We start from the raw sequence: 19,516 nt of genomic DNA on the forward strand, positions 1-19,516 counted from the left end.
GGCGCTCTTTCACTGACCCCTCTTTCCTGGATAATCCTAGGCATTAGTGGTGTTGCCTTTGTGATTCCTCGCTTCTCTGACTCTCCTTGATGTCAGACCCAAAGTATGCTTGTACCCATGGCTGTGTGTTTCTAGCATTATGTATGAGTGACATGTATGCACGGGTTTATAGTTCTTAATTATATTTTTGGAGTTCAGTAGACTTCGGTTGGGGCCTCCCTCATAGCTCGGTTGGTAAATCATCTGCCTGCAATGCAGGAGACCCAGGTTCAATTCGTGGGTCAGGAAGATCCCCTGGAGAAGGAAATGGCAACCCGCTCTAGTATTCTTGCCTGGAGAATCCCATGGACAGAGGAGCCTGACAGGCTACAGTCCATGGGATTGCAAGAGTCGGACACGGCTTAGCGACTAAACCACCAACCACCAGACTTGGGTTGTAACGTGATTTCACATTTCAATAGTTCATGCATAAGTTGTTAATAGATAGCAATCCAGTATATTACAAGTCAGACTAGTCTAACCCTTCCCAGCACATTGTAATGGCTAGTTCCCTGGGTAATGGATTCTTCATAGTCACAGAGCATCTTGCTTGTCCTCATAACACCAGGTAAGTAGAATGACCAGTACATTGGAGGTACAGTAAATGATACTGAAATGGTTGAGAATTTAAGGGAGTATCATGATTCTTCCCATGTGGTTAATATGGTGAAACTCATTCTCTACTCTGCCCATGTTCAGGAAACAGGCACATCTTCCAGAATGGAGAGTTTTAAAAGTTGTGATCATCCTTTAGACTAAAGCCATAGTGGAAGTACGGAGACTTTGAAACAAAATAGAACCTCGTCCCATGACTTGGAAGTATTCTTCTTCTTTTTTTTTTTCCATTTATTTTTATTAGTTGGAGGCTAATTACTTTACAATATTGTAGTGGATTTTGCCATACATTGAAATGAATCAGTCATGGATTTACATGTGTTCCCCATCCCAATCCCCCCTCCCACCTCCCTCCCCATCCCATCCCTCTGGGTCTTCCCAGTGCACCAGCCCTGAGCACTTTTCTCATGCATCCAACCTGGGCTGGTGATCTGTTTCACACTTGATAGTATACTTGTTTCAATGCTGTTCTCTCAGAACATCCCACCCCCGCCTTCTCCCAGAGTCCCAATGTCTGTTCTGTACATCTGTGTCTCTTTTTCTCTTTTGCATATCGGGTTATTATTACCATCTTTTTAAATTCCATATATATGCATTAGTATACTGTATTGGTGTTTATCTTTCTGGCTTACTTCACTCTGTATAATGGGTTCCGGTTTCATCCATCTCATTAGGACTGATTCAAATGAATTCTTTTTAATGGCTGAGTAATATTCCATGGTGTATATGTACCACAGCTTCCTTATCCATTCATCTGCTGATGGCCATCTAGGTTGCTTCCATGTCCTGGCGATTATAAACAGTGCTGCGATGAACATTGGGGTGCACGTGTCTCTTTCAGATCTGGTTTCCTCAGTGTGTATGCCCAGGAGTGGTATTGCTGGGTCATATGGCAGTTCTATTTCCAGTTTTTTAAGAAATCTCCACACTGTTTTCCATAGCGGCTGTACTAGTTTGCATTCCCACCAACAGTGTAAGAGGGTTCCCTTTTCTCCACACCCTCTCCAGCATTTATTGCTTGTAGACTTTTGGATAGCAGCCATCCTGAGTGGCGTGTAATGGTACCTCATTGTGGTTTTGATTTGCATTTCTCTAATAATGAGTGATGTTGAGCATCTTTTCATGTGTTTGTTAGCCATCTGTATGTCTTCTTTGGAGAAATGTCTGTTTAGTTCTTTGGCCCATTTTTTGATTGGGTCATTTATTTTTCTGGAATTGAGCTTCAGGAGTTGCTTGTATATTTTTGAGATTAATCCTTTGTCTGTTTCTTCATTTGCTATTATTTTCTCCCAATCTGAGGGCTGTCTTTTCACCTTACTTATAGTTTCCTTTGTAGTGCAAAAGCTTTTAAGTTTCATTAGGTCCCATTTGTGTATTTTTGCTTTTATTTCCAATATTCTGGGAGGTGGGTCATAGAGGATCTTGCTGTGATTTATGTCGGAGAGTGTTTTGCCTATGTTCTCCTCTAGGAGTTTTATAGTTTCTGGTCTTACATTTAGATCTTTAATCCATTTTGAGTTTATTTTTGTGTATGGTGTTAGAAAGTGTTCTAGTTTCATTCTTTTACAAGTGGTTGACCAGTTTTCCCAGCACCACTTGTTAAAGAGGTTGTCTTTTTTTCCATTGTATATCCTTGCCTCCTTTGTCGAAGATAAGGTGTCCATAGGTTCGTGGATTTATCTCTGGGCTTTCAATTCTGTTCCATTGATCTATATTTCTGTCTTTGTGCCAGTACCATACTGTCTTAATGACTGTGGCTTTGTAGTATAGTCTGAAGTCAGCCAGGTTGATTCCTCCAGTTCCATTCTTCTTTCTCAAGATTGCTTTGGCTATTCGAGCTCTTTTGTATTTCCATACAAATTGTGAAATTATTTGTTCTAGTTTTGTGAAAAATACTGTTGGTAGCTTGACAGGGATTGCATTGAATCTATAGATTGCTTTGGGTAGTATAGCCATTTTCACAAATTGAGTCTTCCAATTCATGAACACGGTATATTTCTCCATCTGTTTGTGTCTTCTTTGATTTCTTTCATCAGTGTTTTATAGTTTTCTATATATAGGTCTTTCATTTCTTTAGGTAGATATACTCCTAAGTATTTTATTCTTTTTGTTGAAATGGTGAATGGTATTGTTTCCTTAATTTCTCTTTCTGTTTTCTCATTGTTAGCGTATAGGAATGCAAGGGATTTCTGTATGTTAATTTTATATCCTGCAACATTACTGTATTCATTGATTAGCTCTAATAATTTTCTAGTAGAGTCTTTAGGGTTTTCTATGTAGAGGATCATGTCGTCTGCAAACAGTGAGCGTTTTACTACTTCTTTTCCTATCTGGATTCCTTTTATTTCTTTTTCTGCTCTGATTGCTGTGGCCAACACTTCCAAAACTATGTTGAATAGTAGTGGTGAGAGTGGGCACCCTTGTCTTGTTCCTGACTTTAAGGGAAATGCTTTCAATTTTTCACCATTGAGGATAATGTTTGCTGTGGGTTTGTCATATATAGCTTTTATTATGTTGAGGTATGTTCCTTCTATGCCTGCCTGCTTTCTGGAGAGTTTTTATCATAAATGGATGTTGAATTTTGTCAAAGGCTTTTTCTGCATCTATTGAGATAATCATATGGTTTTTATCTTTCAATTTGTTAATGTGGTGTATTACATTGATTTGTGGATATTAAAGAATCCTTGCATTCCTGGGATAAATCCCACTTGGTCATGATGTATGATCTTTTTAATATGTTGTTGGATTCTGTTTGCTAGAATTTTGTTAAGGACTTTTGCATCTATGTTCATCAGTGATATTAGCCTGTAGTTTTCTTTTTTTATGGCATCCTTGTCTGGTTTTGGTATTAGGGTGATGGTGGCCTCATAAAATGAGTTTGGAAGTTTGCCTTCTTCTGCAATTTTCTGGAAGAGTTTGAGTAAGATAGGTGTTAGCTCTTCTCTGAATTTTTGGTAGAATTCAGCTGTGAAGCCATCTGGTCCTAGGCTTTTGTTTGCTGGAAGATTTCTGATTACAGTTCGATTTCCATGCTTGTGATGGGTCTGTTAAGATTTTCTATTTCTTCCTGGTTCAGTTTTGGAAAGTTATACTTTTCTAAGAATTTGTCCATTTCTTCCAAGTTGTCCATTTTATTGGCATAGAGCTGCTGGTAGGAGTCTCTTATGATCCTTTGTATTTCAGTGTTGTCTGTTGTGATCTCTCCATTTTCATTTCTAATTTTGTTGATTTGGTTCTTCTCCCTTTGTTTCTTGATGAGTCTGGGAAGTATTCTTCTTGCCCCATAACTCATCCTCTCCCCCACACCCCTGCTCCCACACCACCACCCACACGGAAATGTAGTAGGTGTAGGCACCATACCTGTACTCTCACTAAGTGGATAGAATTTGTTCCTGAACACTTTTGAATCCACTATTCTCTTCCTAAAATGCCTTTTTCTCCATCTGGCAAAATACGTCTCTCCTTCTAGAATCTGCTGAAGAGTCACTTCCCTGTGAAATTTCCCTGAACCATCAGACTCAGTTGTCTTTTCTTCTGAGTCCTCACTTTGTGCATACAAATTTTCTGGCTGCTTATAGAATGACCAGCTCACCCCGATTTACCTAGGAACATCCTACTGCTGCTGCTAAGTCACTTCAGTCGTGTCCAACTCTGTGCGACCCCATAGATGGCAGCCCACCAGGCTCCCCCGTCCCTGGGATTCTCCAGGCAAGAACACTGGCATGGGTTGCCATTGCCTTCTTCAATGCATGAGAGTGAAAAGTGAAAGTGAAGCCGCTCAGTCGTGTCCAACTGTTAGCAACTCCATGGACAGCAGCCTACCTGGCTCCTTCATCCATGGGATTTTCCAGGCAAGAGTACTGGAGTGGGGTGCCATTGCCTTCTCCGAGGAATGTCCAGGTATTAGCAAAGAAAGCCCCATACCCTGGGAAAGCCTTTAGTCCTCGACAGATCTGGGCAGACAAACCTCGTATGTCTTCCCCATTGGAATACAGACCTCCTTGGTGAAACGGTTGTATTGCATTCATTTCTGTGTTCCCAGTGTGTTGCACACTGATACATTGACGAATGTGTGTGTGAGACTTCAAAAACTGAAGTCAGTGAGTCAGAGTGGCAGATACCAGTGGAGGAGCAATTTATCTAGTTTTGTCTCAGTACAGAAAGATGTTGAAATAGTGTTGTCATTTAGTTTTCTTCTAGATAAACTCAATCATACCTCTAAGTTTATAACTCACTACTTTTGCTCAATCTAGAAGCAAAAGGTTAGCAATACCTATGATAACAATAACCTCCTCCTGCACCCAGAAACAAAATTTAAGACAGATTTTTTTTTTAATGAAAATGAGAAGAAATGGATAGAAAACCTTTTTAAATGCATGCCTACTGGCTCTGAAATTTTGGAAAATGAGTTTACATAACTGGTAGGTCCTGAGGGCTTCATGACATGAATGATAGGGCACAATGTCATTTCTGCTGAGAGTAAAATATCAAGTTTGCCATGTAATTGGTGAATAGTAATGGCTAGGTGATTAATCCCACTTCTATATAGGGTACACATAAAATACAGATTATACATTACCTGTCAGTGTCTTAACATAGCACTACTACTGGGGAAGAGAAGAGAGCTCATTTATCTGAAAATATACCCACATTTGGGAAGCTCTGTCTGGAGAGGGATGAGGGGGCAGACTCCTTAGCTGTGAGAGTTTCAGCACCAATGTAAGAATACTCTTCTCAGTCGGCCATGAGTCCACCTCCCACCTGGACGCTATGACCCCAGATCAGACACCCTCATGTCCAGAAAAAGCAAGAGAACATGTGAGTGACTCAATCTTCCAAGCCACATTCATAAAGCAAATCTACATTTCCCTCAGGTACAGTAGGGAATAATGAATGAGCATTCATAGAAAGAAAATGATCACTTAAGTGTTAGAACTGGGAAGAAATCTTTCAAGAAGCAGGATTCTATTAGTCTGTTCTTTTTTTTTTTTTAATGCTCCAAGTGAAATAGATTTAATTATTCCATTTATCCAAAGCTCATTTTTAAAAATAAAGTATATTTAAAACATTAGTGTTTGAACTAGTGCTTTTAAAATTTATATTTTCAAAACACTGTAAGGCACCCATCATATTATGGAAAGCCTATTTCATAGCTCTTTTTGTTTCTATTTTATCTCCCCTGCTAGACTATGTGTCTGATTGATCTTTGCCCATCCCTGCACCCCCTACCACAGTGCCCAGCAAACACCATTTGAGAAACAAATGTTTGATGAAGCACGATAGCATTTATTGAGTACTTACATCCAGGTACCGGTCTTAAGTGATATACTCAACTTATTTAATATGCCCAACAACTTTATGAGGTGATGTTCCTTTCATCCCATGGTTATAGATGAAAAATTCTGAAGCACAGGGAGGGTAAATAATGTGCCCAAGATCACGTTCTAGGATGGGATTGGGGGGAGGCTTGGATGTAAACACCAGTAACATCAGTGCAGTGACCAAGTTCTTAATAGTGTCCCACCTTCAGTCAAAAGGGTTGGCCCCAGAAGACCCCTGCAGTGTTATTATTGTCTTATTAGTTTCTGAAGCAAAAGGAAGCTTTTATTCCACTTATCTAGACTGAATAGTAGAGAAAACTTTATGGGATCTTCTCAAAGTTTGTTTTAAAGTGAATAAAAAATACAGACAGGGAGGGGGACAGAGTATGTGTGTGGCTGCCCATGTAGCTGCAGTTTAAGGCTTCAGATGTGAGGAGGTGGCATGCACTTTGCTAACCATCCTGGAGGGTGGGAGTCAGATTTAGGGTCAAAGAAAAATTGTGGAATCCCAAGCAACCAGGAAATGCGTATTGTGATTCCACTCAGGAATTATTTTCTTAAAAAAAAAAATATGCTCCAAATAAAATAGATTTGGGGAAGCCCCGGAAGGAGCAGATTTGCATAGATGGGATGACATACTAAACAGCAACCCCAAACATCAAGCTAACCTTCCCACACCCAGTGCTGAGTGGCTGCCTCCTGGTGCTCCCACATTTTGTCCCTTACGTAGTGCCTTTCCATATGAGCACATCTCTGTTGTAACACAAGAGAGCAGGTCCACATCTTTCCTAAGCAAAGTGGATGACTTTTTCACTATCACAAGAAAGTCTCGAAAGATTCTGTTTTGCAGGATTCCATGGGTCATTACCCAGATGCAGATTGGTTATAGCTCATAAACTGGCCCTAAGCTTCACCTGAAGTTCTGTCACAACATATATTTTATGGGAGAGTTAAACTGGAAAACAGCAAGATCTATGACCTTTCATGCCTGCCTGCCTCCGTCCAGATATTTACGTGACAAACATTTCTTGAGCACAGGCTACCTCATGCTTTGGGATCATTAGTGTAGCCACCTTGATCACCTTGAAAATATTTTACTCATGGTACAATCTCCATTTGAAAGGTACTTTCTTCCTCTCTCACGTTGACCCAACGATCTATTTATAAACTGTCAACCGAAGTCAAGACGATGTGAGAGTGGCCAGTGGGTGCAAAAAGTGTTATTAGTGACTACGTGCTAAAAATGTCCCTCTCCACAAACCCAGGAGAAGCAAGATGGGGAGTGAACAGGTTGGACTATGGGTGGAGCACTGTTAGTGAGGGTCAGACCACAGCCTTCATCGCCCAGCAGACCTGTCCTGTGTGTACTGATGGGCTCAGGACATGAGGCATTCCCCTTGTTTCCTCCATTTCCTCCCCACAGTGAAGGACGTGGCGGTCAAACAGGACTCCGACCTGGGACTACCTTTGGCAGCATGTCATCCAATCCGCCATAAATATTTCCTTCCCTCTGTGCATGTCTGAAACTTTCATTTGCGTGTGTCCTCTCTTCTTGAGCGAAAGAACATTTGTTAATACTCCCCAAGGCCGAGTACAGAAAAGAAACTTCTAGTTGAATAAAGGACACCTTTGTACACCTTTGCAGCTTCCATCTCTGGGGATTGCAACCCTAGCTGCATAAGAGAGTGATCTGGAAAGCCTTTTTTTTTTTAATGTCAAGCCGTATACACCATTTGGAGATTGTGACTCCATTGAGTTAGGGTGTGCCTGAATTCTCTCTGGTTTTTTTTTTTTTTTTTAAGTTATTCAGGTTCATCCAGAACTACAAAGTACTGCCACATGCAAACTTATGTTTCCATGTCGTAATGAAAGAGGGTGGGAGAGGTAAGCTGCAAATGAGTGACTATACTGGCAAAGAGAACAGGTGATGGAAGGGCATCCTTGAATATCCTTTTGCCATTCCCGTGTGGAAGGATCTCATATCAGTAGTCTTTCATTTCTGAAATGGGCTGTTGGGATCTACCCTCCTCAGAATACGTCTCTTATCCCCTTAGCTCTTAACACCTAAAAATTCTATTACTAAAATGAAATAATAGACTAGATATAAGAATAAGAATTTTTGATAGTTTCCTATCAAAAATAAGAATTTTTGACAGGATAGTTCCTGTCCTGTACAGAGCTGGATGAGCTGGCTAATAATTCCCTCACACAGTCTTTAAAAAAATGAAGAGGAGGATGGCATATGTCATTCACATCCTTTTACACATTGTAAGGCCCCCAAATCCTTGCTAAAAGGGCTAGAAGCTATTCATACTGGAAGCAGAAGGAAGACAAGGCTTCCTTACTCAGCGATGATCATATTTCTTTGTGATAGGTCTTTTAAAGCTTGGGAGCATTTTAAATTTTAAATGAATGACTCTATTTGTGACAATGTAAATGTTCTGTAGCAATTAGCTCAGGACACTAAAGCCATCCTCAGCTTCCACTATTTGTCAGGTACAAGTCATTCTAGATGAGTTCATTGGTATTTTTCATTCTCTGTGAAATGTAGAACTTCAGTTTAATGGTGAATGGAATCTTTTCAACATACTTTCCATAAAGCAAGTGGCTGCACATTGACTTTTCTAAGGAAGTAATTACAAGCATGTGGCAGGTTGGAGGAATCCAATTGTGTAGTAAAACTACCCCGGAAAGCTCTTGTAATGTATTGTCTAAGGATAAAGTTATGTACATGATGAATAATGACCTAGAGAAACAGGAACAGAATAGTTGGGAAAAGGAAGAAAAATGGTAACTTTGGGACACCTCAGAACTGTTTCTAGTTTCTCAAAATTAATAACATATATTTGCAGACAAAAGTTTTAAAACACATACTCAACACTTAACAACAAAATATATATATACGTTATCTCTCACTGTGTCCAGTGCTTAGTATACAAAGTTGAATAACCTGTGGACCCTATACACAGGTATGTACAATATCGAGAAGGAAAGAAATATTAAAATCAATCATGAAAACACAGTATGATCGGGTTGTTAGGTTAATTATTGTGACATTATCATGTAAGATGTTGTACACTACATCACAAAAATATCTTTATCCAAGGTCCAGAAAGAATGGCCTCATGAGCCTGAATAACAGGAATACTATGTCCTTTAGAACCACCATCTTGAGTTTATCTTAAATATTCCAAAGAACATAACCTGTTTCTTTTTCCTGCTGTATTAGCATCTTGAAAGCTCAATACTAATTTTCAGCATAACTCTAGTAAACAATACGATCCTATATTATTAACTTTGTCTGTTGATCTTCCACCTAGACTCAACTAACTTCTCCATTGATTCTGTTTACTTCTCCTTGTTGTTCTTTAAAAAGAACAAATCCTCTCAAAAATGAGTCAATGTGTAAGAAAATAAATAAACTGATGACAGAAGTTTGTTGAAGGTTTTATGTGCTAACCAAAGGGAGGAGCATAAAACAGGGTGAGGGTGGAGAAAGAGTTATGGGACAGATGGGAAAAGCATTGTAGAAATAATGATAACAACAGCAATTGCACTTACAAATATAGTAAGAGTAACAGGGAATAACTATACCTTGAAGAGGAAAGTTGGAAGGAAAGTTATGACCAACCTAGAGAGCATATCATAAAGCAGAGACATTACTTTGCCAACAAAGGTCCATCTAGTCAAGGCTATGGTTTTTCCAGTGGTCATGTATGGATGTGAGAGTTGGACTGTGAAGAAAGCTGAGCACCGAAGAATTGATGCTTTTGAACTGTGGTGTTGGAGAAGACTCTTGAGAGTCCCTTGGACTGCAAGGAGATCCAACCTGTCCATCCTAAAGGAGGTCAGTCCTGGGTGTTCATTGGAGGGACTGATGTTGAAGCTGAAACTCCAATCCTTTGGCCACCTGATACAAAGAGTTGACTCACTGGAAAAGACCCTGATGCTGGGAGGGATTGGAGGCAGGAGGAGAAGGGGACAACAGAGGATGAGATGGCTGGATGGCATCACCGACTCGATGGACATGGGTTTGAGTAAACTCCGGGAGCTGGTGATGGACAGGGAGGCCTGGCATGCTGCGATTCATGGGGTCGCAAAGAGTCAGACACGACTGAGCAACTGAACTGAACTGAACTGATACCTTTAAGAATAAACAACTGTACTTTATAATTGTGGGGTTCTCCCTGTATATCTGTACTTTGCAAATATTACTTCTCATATCTTCACCACAACCCCAAGAAGTAGATATTAATGTCCCCATTTTGCAGATGAGGATATGGATGGTCTGAGAACTTAGTAATTTGCCTCAGATGCTACCTCAAACCCAGGCTCTCTTGTTTAAACTGCTTCACCACTGATAATCTAAGTCTCACAGGAAGAGAGGAGAGGCTTGATAGGGTATTGCTGATTCCAGTGAAAGTAAAAGTCACTCAGTTGTGTCTGACTCTTTGTGACCCCATGGACTATACAGTCCATGCAAGTCTCCAGGCCAGAATACTGGAGTGGGTAGCCTTTCCCTTTTCCAGGGGATCTTCCCAACCCAGGGATCAAACTCAGGTCCCCTGCATTGTAGGCGGATTCTTTACCAAGTGAGCCTCAAGGGAAGTCCAAGAATACTGGAGTGTGTAGCTGTTCCCTTCTCCAGCAGGTCTTCTCAACCCAGGAATAGAACTAGGGTCTCCTACATTGCAGGCAGATTCTTTACTAACTGATCTATGAGGGAAGTCTGCTGATTCAAATTGAAATCTTCCTATTACATCAGAAATATTATTTCCAACTCTGCCCTTACTCATCTCTGTACCTTCCCCTTTGGCTGCATCACCTTGCACCTTTTGCTTACAATCCTGGTGGGGGGGGGGGGGGTGGGGAGGCAGTATTCTGCCCATGTGAGAGATGGAAGATGCTAACGTTTCAGGCTTAATAATTTGTGCAGGGTCAAACAGCTAATCAAGCAGCAGAGCTGGATTTTGAATCCAGGACACCCTGACCCCAGAGCCTGTGTGGCAGCAGCTCCCCTGCCCCAGCTCTTGTGAGCAAGTACTTAGATACTGCAGTCATCTTGGCAGGTTTCTGGCAATCGCTTTTCTGCCTCAACAGGAATTCAATTCAGTTCAGTCGCTCAGTCGTGTCCAACTCTTTGCAACCTCATGGACTGCAGCACACCAGGCCTCCCTGTCCATCACCAACTCCCGGAGTTTACTCAAACTCATGTCCATCGAGTCGGTGATGCCATCCAACCATCTCATCCTCTGTCATCCCCTTCTCCTCCTGCCTTCAATCTTTCCCAGCATCAGGGTCTTTTCCAATGAGTTAGCTCTTGGCATCAGGTGGCCAAAGTATTGGAGTTTCAGCTTCAACATCAGTCCTTCCAATGAATGTTCAGGACTGACTTCCTCCAGGATGGACTGGTTGATTCTCCCTGCAGTTCAAGGGACTCTGAAGAGTCTTCTCCAAACCACAGTTCAAAGGCATCAATTCTTCAGCACTCAGCTTTCTTTATAGTCCAACTCTCACATCCATACATGACCACTGGAAAAACCATAGCCTTGACTAGATGGACCTTTGTTAGCAAAGTAATGTCTCTTCTTTTTAATATGCTGTCTAGGTTGGTCATAACTTTCCTTCCAAGGAATAAGCATCTTTTAATTTCATGGCTGCAGTCACCATCTGCAGTGATTTTGGAGCCCAAAAAAATAAAATCTGCCACTGTTTCCACTGTTTCTCCATTTATTTCCCATGAAGTGATGGGACCAGATGCCATGATCTTAGTTTACTGAATGTTGAGCTTTAAGCCAAAATTTTCACTCTCCTCTTTCACTTTCATCAAGAGGCTCTTTAGTTCTTAACAACAGGAATTATCTTACTCATATTAACAGAAAATTGGTGGTTAAGATTTGGTTTCTCTTACCTCCTTTTGTTTTATGAATATTTATAGACCTAAGATGAGAGGAGTGTGTGTGCACATGATGTGTGCACTTCTCAGTGTGAAATCATACATTGAGAAAGAGAAGGTATGTAGGGAAAAGATGCCTTTTTGGAGACATGTTGCAAGTACCAGCCTGTTCACTTCTAGGAATGTGATTTAGAGCAAGTCATTCAGTCTCTGTGGGTCAGTCTCATCACCTTTAGAATGGGGATAATTAGAATTCTAGACTATTGTCATGAGACTTGACTGAGAAAATTTATATAAGGTACCTGGCACAGAAAGTGAAAGTCGCTCAGTCATGTCTGACTCTTCACGACCTCGTGGACTGTAGCCTGCCAGGCTCCTCTGTCCATGGGATATTCCAGACAAGAATACTGGAGTGGGTTGCCATTTCCTTCTCCAGGGGATCTTCCTGACTCAGGGATCGAACCTGGGTCTCTCACATTGCAGGCAGGCTCTTTACCATCTGAGCTACCAGGGAAGTCCCTTAAGTACTAATTGTTCATTCCTCTTCTAAGCCCTCTCCTCTTCATACTCTCATACCATAATGCTAGTTTTTTTGTACAAAGAACCAAAATCAGTGTACATGACAATCCTCTGGTGAGGCATATGCAGAAAAAATAGTTACATATGTATTACTAGGCAGAGTTGTGGTTCCCACCCTTTCTATGGATAAAGAACTTTAAATTTTATACAAATATGGATCATACTCTAAGGATACTATAAGGAATTCTTAAAGTCTAAGCCCTTAGTTTAGCTGATCCATACTTGCTTAAAGATACTCTGTATCTGATATCTGGAAGTTTATTGTCTCACTAGGAAGACTGTAAATACTCTCCTTTTGATTGATCTCTCAACATCAGTCATCCTAAAGGTATTCTACAAGTTAATGTTGTTAACATAAATTCCACACATATATATCGTTAGGGATCTTTCTCCCCATATTCGAGGGGAGACCTTTCATACAGGTCCGCCAATTTCTAAAATGTGTAGACTTTAGTTGCTATAAGAGTAAGACAATCAGTGAATTGCCCTTTTACTTATCTTGTTGAATTTTACAAAGTTTAGATAACCCTTTTTTCTTCAGCACCATTTGGTATAAATTTCATTTGTTGGCCACATATTTAAGTGCACCAAACTCATCTCAAATCAACACAGTAGACCAGAAAGTAAGTGCATATCCTAGCTCTTTTGGCTGAATCATGCATAATTTAAATACAATACTTTATGAAAGAGCTACTGAGAACTCTCTTGTCACAGAAACATGCATTGTACACAAGCCGCCCCAGCAGAGGCCTGACTCTCTGCCTGGTGGGGCTTCAACTATAACCATGTAAGGTATCTTGTACTCAGCTGCATTCTGTAGAGCCATCCATCTGTTCTCTTAAATGACTTTGCCCCATTATTACTCTAATTTGAAATTTTATTTTTCAGCCACATAAATAGAAGAACACAGTTTGAAAACCCTGTCCTGGAAGCAAAAAGGAAGCTACAGCAGCATAACATGCCCCACACAGAACTTGGAGCAAAGCCCCTGCAGGCCCCAGGTTTCCGAGGTTAGTACCTGTCAACGCTGAGTGTTTCAAAGGGAAAGACTGTCTCTCAAATCGCCTGCTCTTCCAAATATGCCTTTAGCTCCAGCCCTTTCATATAATTGATTTGCTCTCCCCAAACCGCTTAGTTAGCTTTAGCTGGGTGTTTGCTCTGGCTCTAAAAGCATGTACTTAGCAATCAGGAGGGAAGTTAACACTGGGGCAGCCCTGCAGAGGAATTTATAGCAGGTTGCCAGGTGCAGATGAATGGGTGTGACAGTGATACCGGAAACTGCAGAGATTCATAGAGACTCATAAGTCTGCCCTCACATGACCAAGCACGAGAATGAGGCTTGTTCTCCTTTGTGACAGTAGACAGCTCCTCATCGACAGTACCTAGGCCCAAACCCGCCCGCCCCCTCGCCGCCCGGGAGCGGTCCCGCAGCGTGAGTGACCTGCCTTACTACGGGAGCCCCGTCCCCGGGAGGCCCTGGCGCATCGGTATGTCCTGGGCCGCTTGCTGCACCTGAACTCACCCTGGATCCACGTGCGGGGATGAGATGCTGCACACGCTTCTCACGTCTTAGTGAGCTCTTTCACGTGAAAGCACAAGGGAGGCACTGGTAGTTGGGAGGCCTAGTTATGCCTGCGGATGAATTCACACGCTTTCACTGCAGGACCATCAAGATGAATGTAAAAGTCTCACACGGAACTTCTCTCCAAAGTGTAAACTTTATTTTCATAAAGGAAACATAGGTGGCATTTATATTTTAAAGAAGCCCTCTTTTTCATAAAGATACGGGTGATATGCAAACAATGTAAGGGCTTCTCTGATGGCTCAGCGGTAAACAACCCCCCTGCCAATGCAGGAGATGAGGGTCCGATCCCTGGGTGGTGAAGATGACCCGGAGAAGGAAATGGCAACCCAGTGCAGTATTCTTGCCTGGGAAATCCCCTGAACAAAGGAGCCTGGCGGGCTACCATCAATGGGGTTACAAAAGAGTCAGATATGGCTTAAGGATTAAGCCACAACAAAACAATGTAAAATCCCAATATATGGCCCTCATTACTTTATAGTTTATCCATTACATATCACCCAAAATGGAGCAATAACAGAATACTTAAACTTAGTCACCAGGTACAGTCTGGTTCTCATAAATATTAAATCATGTTACTCAAAATGGAACAACTAAAAATAAATATATATAAATATACTTGACTGTATAGCATTTAAAGCATGACCATTAATAGCATGACTATTATTTTTAAAGCATTTGAAATATATAGGTTGGGAAGATCTCCCAGAGAAGGGAAAGACTACCCACTCCAGTATTCTGGCCTGGAGAATTCCATGGACTGTATAGTCCATGGGGTCACAAAGAGTCAAACATGACTGAGTGACTTTCACTCACTCATACTTATTACAGATCATAGCTGGAAACCAAATTACTAGTTAAACCTATATGAGTGGGTTCAAGATCTATTCAGATTATTTGGGTATATAATTTGAATGTGTCAATATATTGCTACTGTGTTACTTTTACATTCATGATTATATTTAGAGATACTGACTTGCCACTTGCTCACATTTTAGAGTATACTAATTACTATCAGGTCAGTAAGAAACAGATTTATCTGGTTATCTTCATAGTATCTTATAAGCAAATGCTAACTCAGTCCCACATCTAGGCATTCTTTCTAATTAATTTAGGCATTTGAGGAGGTGCTAACATTCTAGTGCTCCTAGTTTTTGTTAGACAAAATAGTCCATTCTGGCTTTCTAGTCCTCTCCCTTTTGGGCAGGCCCAGCTTCTGACACAAACCTCCTACCTGGACCCTTTCAGAACAAGAGGAATGGATCCACATGTGTCTGGATGATGTGAGGCTTTATCTTTGTCTGCTCAGCCCTTTTTAAGCATAAGAAAGTGAGTTTAGTGAGTAGACGCACTGCCTTGACAAACTGTCTAACCCCAGAAGCTCTGTCACGTTTTCCCGCACTCCCGGGCCGGCTCTGTGTTTGTGGCAAGTGCTCAGAGGTGTGCGCTCACAGTCACACCTGCTTGCGTTTACCGTAATTAGCCCACAGTTGCTCTTGGGGTTGCTGTTCAGTGGCTGATTTTCCCCGTGTGAGAACGTGCCTTAACCGCCCTGCTCTTCCTGTTTTAACCTTCACCGGCCAGTGGAAAAGCCGCTCTTTACCCGGGATGCCTCCCAGTTGAAGGGAACGTTTCTCAGCACCACACTCAAAAAGAGCAACATGGGGTTTGGATTTACCATCATTGGTGGAGACGAGCCTGATGAGTTTCTGCAGGTGAAAAGTGTGATTCCCGACGGGCCTGCAGCACAAGATGGGAAAATGGAAACAGGTAAGTCCTTTAACACTTTAGAAAATTGTTTTGCAATGTCTTTTCTAAGACAAATGTGAGAAACTTTTTTGTGTGTTTGTAATTTGAAAGTCAAAGGTCACTTCACTGAAGGGAAACCACAAATCACGTCTCCCCTGAATTTAATAACATCAAGTTGAAGTAGTTTGGAACTCTAAATATCATTTTTGTCTCCTTTTTCTGACTGCCCCTCTATTTGCTGGATTCAGTGAACCCTGGAGATTGACACTTTTCTAATTTATTTCTGGAGTCCCTTCTTAGGAATTTGATTAACATTTCATACTTTTCTAGCTTATGAAAAGCTATTGATGTTTTAAAAATCTGTGTTAATCTATAGTATTCTCAGACTAAATTGCCCAGATTAGTTATTTAAATACGCTTGCTTATCTCATAGAAAAAAACTATTAATGGTATTCATCTTTATATATTCCCATACAGTATTTTAATACATAAGTTTTTTCTCTAGTCCTTATGCGTTAATTTTCATATGCATGTCCTTGGATGTCTATCAAGTTATGATTAAAATTCATTTAACATGGAAATGCAGAGTCTAATTGTTAAGGGCAAGGAAATATGAAAGGTGCACAGAGGTAGAAAAAATCATAATGAACTAAGTTTGATTTTGCAGTCTGATTTTTAAATTCTCCTACTTGGTCCATGACCTGGAATTAGTCCCATAATTTATGAATACTACTTTCCTTATCTGGAAAATGGAGAAGAAATCAAATTTGATCTTGTATATTTAAAATATTGATTCAAGAATTTTGGAATATTGTTTTTGAAATGTCTTCAGTTCAGTCCAGTCACTCAGTCATGTCCTGCTGTTTGATACCCCATGAACTGCAGCACGCCAGACCTCCCTGTCCATCACCAGCTCCCAGAGTTCACCCAAACTCATGTCCATTGAATCAGTGATGCAATCGAACCATCTCATCCTCTGTCACCCCCTTCTCCTCCTGCCCTCAATCTTTCCCAGCATCAGGGTCTTTTCAAATGTCTTAGAAAATTACAAAATGCAGTAACTATGTTTTACCATTTCACACTTTACTCACCATTGATATAATTTATGGTATTTACTTACTGAAGTCCATGGGTCTTAGATAAATTAAAGAATTACTTCTGAGGAAAAGTTATACCATTTGTATTCTCTATATATTTATTGATTGCAATTCTGTGGATTTTAAAGTGGTTTGTATACAAAGAGACAACATAAAATTGAGGTCTTCATCTGATATTTTTAATTTCAAAGATGACTATTTATTAAATGGTTCCTATGGAAATAACATCTTTTCAGGTTCACCTCCTGAGTATATTTGTCACTGCCACTCACTAGTGAGGAAGGTATTTGATAGATGTTACATTTTCTTAAATTTGAGTAAAGTTTCAAAACTCATCACATTTATCAAATGCTATTATTGTGAAAATCATGTGTACATACTTTTCTAAGAGTAAGTTAGAGAATGTCCAACTCTGCTGCTCCTCTAGTGAGATTTTACTAAACAGTCACACCTTCATGTTGCCCCCAAATCATAGAGAAACATCAAAAGACTCAGTTAAAAAGCATTCTGTCATTTTCAACTAGAATATGAGGAAATAATGGAGTTAATAACCATCTTAGTAGAGGGAAAATGATCCCCAGTGCTTCTGAACTTCAGTGGAATATTTAAGAAACTCATTTCTCTTTTTTTGATCAATATTTTTATTGAAGTATAGTTGACTTACAATTTTGTGTTAATTTCTGCTGTAAAATGATTCAGTTATACATTATTTTTTATATTATTTTCCATTATGGTTTATCATAGGATATTAAATATATTTCTCTGTGCTTGTTGTTTATCCATCCTATATATAAAAACTAACATCTGCTAACCCCAACCTCACTCTTCACCCCTCCTTCAGCCACTTCCCCCTGGGAAACCACTACATCTGTTCTGTATGTCCCTGATTCTGTTTCCATTTCATAGATAAGTTCATTTGTGTCATATTTTAGATTCCACAAATAAGTGATATCATATGGTGTTGGTCTTTCTGACTTACTTCACTTAGATGAAATCTCTAGTTGGATGCATGTTGCTACAAATGGCATTATTTTGTTCTTTTTATGGCTTAGCAGTGTTCCATTGGATATCTGTACCACATCTTCTTTATCCATTCCTCTGCTGGTGGATGTTTAGGCTGTTTCCATATCTTGGCTATTGTGAATAGGTTACTATGAACATAGGGGTTCGTGTGTCTTTTTGAATTAGTTTTGTTTGCTTATATGCCCAAGAGTAGGGTTGTTGGATCATATGGGAATTCTATATTTAGCTTTCTGAGGAAACTATGTACTCTTTTCCAGTGGCTGCACCAACTTATATTCCTACCAAGAGTGTAGGACAGTTCCCTTTTCTCCACATCCTCTCCAGCATTTATTATTTGTAGACTTTGATGATAGCTATTCTGACCCATATGAGGTGGTACCCGTTATAGTTTTGATTTGCATTTCTCTAATAATTAGCAATGTTGAGCATCTTTTCATGTGCCTATTGGCCATCTTTGCTTCTTATTTGGAGAAATGTCTATTTAGGTCTTCTGCCCATTTTTCATTGGGTTGTTTCATTATTGCTGTTACTGAGCTGTATGAGTTGCTTATATATTTTGGAAAAAAGCCCATATCTGTCATATAGTTTGCAGACACTTTCTCCCATTCCTTAGGATTTCTTTTTGTTTTGTTCATGTTTTATTTCACCCTTTTGCTATATAAAAGCTTATAAGTTTGATTAGGCTCATTTGTTTATTTTGTTTTTATTTCTATCGTCTTGGGAGACTGACCTAAGAAAACAGTGGTACAATTTATGTCAGAGAATGTTTGCCTATGTACTCCTCTAGGCGTTTAATGGTGTCATGTTTTATATTTAAGTCTTTAAGCCATTTTGAGTTTATTTTTGTGCATGGTGAGAAAGTTATGTTCCAACATCTTTGATTTACATGTGGCTGTTCAACTTTTCTAACACCACTTGCTGAAGAGACTTTTCTCCACTGTATGTTCTTGCCTCCTTTGTTGAAGACTAATTGACTATAGATGTGTGGGTTTATTTTGGCGCTCTCTGTTGTATTCCTTTAATCTGTGTTTTTTGGTGCCAGTACCATACCATTTTTGAATACTGTAGCTTTGTACTATTGTCTAAAATCTGGAAGCACTATGCTCCTGCTGCTTCTTTTTCTTCAGAACTGCTTTGGCTATTCTGGATCTTTTATGGTTCCATATGAACTTTAGAATTATTTATTCTAGTTCTTTGAAAAATGTCATAAGTAATTTGATAGAGATCAGATTAAATCTGTAGATTGCTTTGGGAAGTATGATTTTAACAGTATTAATTATTCCAATATAAGAACATGGGATATTTTTCCACTTCTTTTGAGTCACCTTCAGTTGGCAGCCCACTCCAGTACCCTTGCCTGGAGAATCTCATGGACAGAGGAGCCTGGTAGTATACAGTCCATGGGGTCACAAAGAGTCAGACATGACTGAGTGACTTCACTTTCACTTTTACTTTTCAGTTTTCCATATTAGTGTTTGATAGTTCTTAGCATAAGAACTTAGCACAAAATAAGTCTTTTGCTTCCTTGGTGAAGTAACAAACTCATTTCATTATAAAGGACCCAGTTACTTTTTTCTCTCACCCAATCCATTATTCCATGTTTCAGAAATAGAAA

At 40.0% G+C, this 19,516-nt stretch overlaps 1 protein-coding gene across 1 annotated transcript in view; it reads left to right on the plus strand.

Moving 5' to 3' along the window:
• Window positions 1-19,516, plus strand: part of MAGI2 (membrane associated guanylate kinase, WW and PDZ domain containing 2) — a 1,406,679-nt gene that overhangs the window by 1,092,152 nt on the left and 295,011 nt on the right. Inside the window, 2 exon segments of the mRNA XM_043462935.1 lie at window positions 13,339-13,460; window positions 15,617-15,802. Of these exon segments, the coding sequence (XP_043318870.1) occupies window positions 13,339-13,460; window positions 15,617-15,802 (308 nt within the window).

Source organism: Cervus canadensis, chromosome 3, assembly GCF_019320065.1.
Source record: "Cervus canadensis isolate Bull #8, Minnesota chromosome 3, ASM1932006v1, whole genome shotgun sequence".
NCBI lineage: Eukaryota > Metazoa > Chordata > Mammalia > Artiodactyla > Cervidae > Cervus > Cervus canadensis.